Source organism: Bos mutus, chromosome 11, assembly GCF_027580195.1.
Source record: "Bos mutus isolate GX-2022 chromosome 11, NWIPB_WYAK_1.1, whole genome shotgun sequence".
Lineage (NCBI taxonomy): Eukaryota > Metazoa > Chordata > Mammalia > Artiodactyla > Bovidae > Bos > Bos mutus.
This window is the reverse complement of record NC_091627.1, coordinates 96,486,571-96,492,570: the sequence shown is the minus strand read 5'-3', so window position 1 is coordinate 96,492,570 and position 6,000 is coordinate 96,486,571. Positions and strand designations below refer to the sequence as shown.

The 6,000-nt window shown below is 39.7% G+C and overlaps 1 protein-coding gene across 1 annotated transcript in view; it reads left to right on the top strand.

Moving 5' to 3' along the window:
* Positions 1-2,170: 2,170 nt before the first annotated feature.
* M1AP (meiosis 1 associated protein) overlaps positions 2,171-6,000 on the top strand; it is an 86,762-nt gene continuing 82,932 nt past the window's right edge. The window contains 1 exon segment of the mRNA XM_005906743.2: positions 2,171-2,456. Coding sequence (XP_005906805.2) covers positions 2,217-2,456 — 240 coding nt within the window. The 5' untranslated portion in view covers positions 2,171-2,216.

Genomic DNA, 6,000 nt, shown 5'->3' with positions numbered 1-6,000 from the left:
ACTGCAGCACACCAGGCTCTGCTCAAACTCAAATCCATTAAGTCGGTGATGCCATCCAACCATCTCATCTTCTATCAACCCCGTCTCCTCCTGCCCACAATCTTCCTCAGCATCAGGGTCTTTTTCAATGAGTCAGCTCCTCACATCAGGTGGCCAAAGTATTGGAGCTTCAGTTTCAGCATCAGTCCTTCCAATCAATATTCAGGGTTGATTTTCTTGGCAGGTGGATTCTCTACCACTAAGCCACCTGGGAACCCCATCTCTAAGAATAAAATTTAGTAAAAGATGAGACCTTTGGGGAAAATTATGAAATTATAAAATCTGTATATTCTTTTAGATTTTCTGTATGAACAATCAATCATATCATCTTGGCAAACAGTGACAGTTTTATTTCTTCCATTGCAGTGCCTTTTTTTTAATGTGCCAAGTTTATTTGTCTTGCCTTATTGCTACCTTCACTACTGTGTTGAAGTGATGATAGCAGCCTCCTTGTCTTGGAAAACTTTCAGCATCAACATTAAGAACTGTATTTGCTTGTTTTATAAATATTTTATCAGATTATTCCTATTGTCTACTCCTAGTTTACTGAGGTTGATTCTTTATCATGTATGAATGTTGTTTTCTTGCATCTATTGAGATGACCATATAATATTTAATCTTTTAATATGATGAATTACAGTGACTTTTTCTAATGTTATGTCAACCTTATGTTCTTGAGGTAAACCCAGCTTGGTTATGATGTGTTATTCCTTTTATATATTGATTTTTTTCAATTTGCTTATATTTTGCTTAGGATTCTTACATCTAAGTTCATGGATGAGATTGTCCTATAATTTTTTTCTTATAAAAAATTATCTGATTTGGGCATCAAAGGTTATGCTAACCTACTAAAATCAGTGGTGTTCTCCTGTGCTCTGCAAGAATCTGTTTGAAATTCTTGATCTTTGAGAGTAATATGGAACTCATCAGTGGAATTATGTGGTCCTGTAGTTTGCTTCATGGGAACATATTTGACTACTAATCTCATTTTCTCACTGGTTATAGACTATTTATGTTTTTTAAATTTATTTTTGATTTAGTATTTGTTAAATATGGTTTCCTAGAAATTTGTCCATTTTATTAAACTTACTGGTATAAAGTTGTTCATTATATCCTTTTGTAACCTTTTCCATGCTTGAGTATTTGTAATGATGTTCCCTCCTCATTGCTGATGTTTGTTCCAAGTTTTCATTTGTTCTCTTTTCCAAATCTGAGCCCTGGGGATAAGTGTAAGTAGCCAGTAAAGAAAAAAGGCAGGGCTGTTGCAGGTATAGAAAACAGCATGAGCAAATGCACTGAAGTTGATGGTATACTTGGTTTTATTTCAGTGAAAAACTTGAGGTAAAGAATAGCCTCCAATAAGACTGAAGATCAAGTCATAAAGGGTTTTGAGTGAGTCTTGGAGGGTGAAAATGTAGTTATATTTTCATTTTTAAGAATTACTATGTACAAAATAAACACTTTGCTAAGCTCTGATATATAGAGTGGGTAATTTCTCTATCCTTGGGAAGCTCACAATACAGTGGGAGAGGCAGTCAGGGAGACAAATTATACTACAGTGCAATGCCAATAAAGAAACAAAGTTCATGAAGACAGATAGCTTACTTTGAGACTGTAGTTTGACTTTTTTGATTAGTTCCCATTCAACATTGCTAATCATCCTCAGCCTTACATTACAGGCAAACATCTAGATACCTTGGCAGCTGTTAAGATTAGGATAGCCTAGAGAAACTTGAGGAGAAGGCAATGGCACCCCACTTCAGTACTCTTGCCTGGCAAATCCCATGGATGGAGGAGCCTGGTGGGCTGCAGTCCATGGGGTCGCTAGGAGTCGGACACAACTGAGCAACTTCACTTTCACTTTTCACTTTCACGCATTGGAGAAGGAAATGGCAACCCACTCCAGTGTTTCAGTGGAGAATCCCAGGGACGGGGAGCCTGGTGGGCTGCCGTCTCTGGGGTCGCACAGAGTTGGACATGACTGAAGCGACTTAGCAGCAGCAGCAGAGAAACTTGAGTCATCACCTGGTTTGACTTCTTTCTGAACTTAGTTCCCTAGATCTGTGTTCATTGTTTCAACCTTCAGTTTTATGAAAACCAGTGATTTCTCTTTTCTTCCTTACAGGTGTAGAGAATATCTCAGTGGCGGCTACAGTACCACCTCTGGTCTGGCTGCCATGCATCATGGGCAAATGGCTAGTAAAAGGCCCTCTAATCCCACACAGATGTACCAGCAACCTCCAAGGCTTCTCATTGTGCATATTGCTCTACCATCCTGGGCTAACGTCTGTTCCAACCTCTGTGAGGCTCTGCAGAACTTTTTCTCTCTAGCCTGCAGCTTGATGGGCCCCAGCCGCATCCCTCTCTTCAGCTTATACATTGTACAAAATCAGCACGAGTGCATCCTCCCTTTTGTGGTGAGTATATCTATACTTGTTCATTTTATCCTGAAAGCAGAGGTGAGAGTTCTGGAACAGAGATCAGTTATTATTACTTAAAGCAATAACTATGCCCACTCCCCATACCCATAACTCACAGGCAACACAATGAGAGCCTCATATCATCCTACACACAGGGGATTTGTACTGAAGGAAAAGAACCCCCAAATTATTAATATGAGACTGTAAATAAGCCATGTCTTGCCCCCCACCTCCAGTCCTGAGAGAGAGAAATCTTGGCATTTACAGTCCTTTGGAATGTAAGCAGCTGACCTCTTTCATCCCCCTTTGAAATGTAAGCACAAGGAAATAAATCTCTAAATTTCTTCAGAAGTCTCTGGCTACTCTACCACCCTTTAATTTCTAAAACTTGTCTTTTGACCCAGGTTCTAGTTTTTTGCTCAGAAAGCCCCATCTGTGCAGAAACATGAAAATATTTTTTACACAGGACTCAGGTGAAACTCCCCCTAGTTTCAGAAGGCAAAGGATGGGCTAAGGGCAATGCTTTTACCAAGCTCCCTCACACATAGGTAACTCTTTTCCTCCTCAAACAAACCCAATTTTTTACTTCCTCCCCTTTACAAAGTTCAGAGTCTCAGGGATGGGAAAGACTTCAGTTCAGTTCAGTTCAGTTGCTCAGTTATGTCCAACTCTTTGCGACCCCATGAACTGCAGCACGCCAGGCCTCCCTGTCCATCACCAACTCCTGGAGTTCACCCAAACTCATGCCCATCGAGTCAGTGATGCCACCCAGCCATCTCATCCTCTCTCGTCCCCTTCTCCTCCTGCCCCCAATCCCTCCCAGCATCAGAGTCTTTTCCAATGAGTCAACTCTTCGCATAAGGTGGCCAAAGTATTGGAGTATCTGCTTTAGCATCAGTCCTTCCAAAGAACACCCAGGACTGATCTCCTTTAGAATGGACTGGTTGGATCTCCTTGCAATCCAAGGGACTCTCAAGAGTCTTCTCCAACACCACAGTTCAAAAGCATCAATTCTTCGGTGCTCAGCTTTCTTCACAGTCCAACTTTCACATCCATACATGACCACTGGAAAAACCATAGCCTTGACTAGATGGACCTTGGTTGGCAAAGTAATGTCTCTGCTTTTGAATATGCTATTTAGGTTGGTCATAACTTTCCTTCCAAGGAGTAAGCGTCTTTTAATTTCATGGCTGCAGTCACCATCTGCAGTGATTTTGGAGCCCAAAAAGATAAAGTCTGACACTGTTTCCACTGTTTCCCCATCTATTTCCCATGAAATGATGGGACCAGATGCCATGATCTTAGTTTTCTGAATGCTGAGCTGTAAGCCAACTTTTTCACTCTCCACTTTCACTTTCATCAAGAGGCTTTTTAGTTCCTCTTCACTTTCTGCCATAAGGGTGGTGTCATCTGCATATCTGAGGTTATTGATATTTCTCCCGGCAATCTTGATTCCAGCTTGTGCTTCTTCCAGCCCAGCGTTTCTCATGATGTACTCTGCATAGAAGTTAAATAAACAGGGTGACAATATACAGCCTTGCCGTACTCCTTTTCCTATTTGGAACCAGTCTGTTGTTCTAACTGTTACTTCCTGACCTGCATATAGGTTTCTCAAGAGGCAGGTCAGGTGGTCTGTTATTCCCATCTCTTTCAGAATTTTCCACAGTTTATTGTGATCCACATAGTCAAAGGCTTTGGCATAGTCAATAAAGCAGAAATAGATGTTTTTCTGGAACTCTCTTCCTTTTTCCATGATCCAGCGGGAAGATCTCCTGGAGAAGGGAATGGCAACCCATTCCAGTATTCTTGCCTCCCCCACCCACCCAAAAGACTTCAGAGGTTCTAGTAAATCCCCTTCCTTCCTGAGACAGCCTTGCTGTTGGGATAGTCAGAAAAGACCCAGTGGAAAGCCAGGACTTTGATTCCTACCTAGTGTGAATAAGACCTCCTCCCACATAGTGTCCATGAAGCCATATGGTAGCCTGGACTCCCCTCAACCCATTCAACTTTAACAGGGTAACTATTTCACCCCCTGCCTATTGAGGTGGTATTGGAGGCTGCAGAGTGGAGGCCATGTGGGGAGTGACAATGAGGCATCTTTTTGCCTCTAAGGCAGCCTGGTGTCAGTGAAAGCCTAGTGGGAAGCCACTTCTTCTTGTGGGAAAGCCACTTTCACTTCTTCCTAGTGAAATGCGTAATGGTAATGAAGCTTCTCTATTCCCAGAGTGTCATTGGGGGGCATATGAGGAACCTGAACTTCCACCCCCACCCAGAGATAACAGGACACTCTCCCTTCTGGGATATAATTAGAGACCAAATACACCCCAATTACACCCCAACCTGGCAATAATTATGTGGAAACCACTTCCTTCACTGGTGCAGTGACAAAAAAAGTCCTGCTAAAACAGAAGATTTAACAGGATTCATTCTTACAGCATAATACCCAAAATGTCCAGAATACAATTTTTTTTAAAAACTCCCATGATTATCAAGAAACAGGAAAATCCAAACTTAAATGAGACAACAAACATTGAGATAACAAAGATGTTAGAATTATCTGAAAAGGATTTCAAAGCAGCCATCATAAAAATCTTCCAACAAGCAGTTATGAACATGTTTAAATGGAAAAATATAAAGTCTCACCAAAGAAATAGAAATATAAAGAAAAACCAGATAGAAATTTTAGAACTGAAAAATGCAATACTCAAATTTTAAAAACAGAAAATCTACTATAGACAGGCTCAACAGCAAAATGAAGAAGTCAAAGGATCTTGAAAATAGAATAGAAATTACCCAATCTGAGTAACAGAGAGAAAAGAGACTTAAAAAAAATTTACAAAGCCTCAGGGATCTGTGAGACTATAACAAAAAGCTAATATATCATCACAGTCCAAGAGGAAAGAGAAAGGAGGGTGGGACTAGAAAAATATTTAAAGAAATAATCACTGAAAATTTCCCAAATTTGGCAAAAGTTATAAATCTAAAGATTCAAGAGGCTACAGAAATCCATTCTAAGACACATCATAATTAAAATCTTAAAGACAAAGAAAAATTCTTGAGAGCAGGACACTGACACCTTACCTATAAGGGAGAAACAATTCAAGTAATAGATTTTTTTTCATTAGAAACCATGAAGGCCAGAGGAAGTGTCACATTTTTCAAATGTTGAAAGAAAAGAACTGCCAATGTAGAGCTCTATCCAGTGAAAATATCCTTAAGGAATGATGCAGAAATCAAGATATTCTCAGTTGAAGGAAAGCTAAGAGAGTTTGTCACCAACAGACCTACCTTATCAGAATGACTAAAGGGAGTTCTTGAAACAAAAAGGAAATTATAAAGGCTCTTGGAATATCCAGAAGGGAGAAAAAATAGAAAGAATTAAAATATAGATAAATATAATAGATTTTCTACAAAATCTTCTAAATTATATTTGACAATTGAAAGAAAAATTATAACATTGTCTGATATGGTTGTTAGTGTATATAGAGGAACTACTTAGGATAATTACATTATAAATGGGAGGACAAAAGGACTTAAGAAA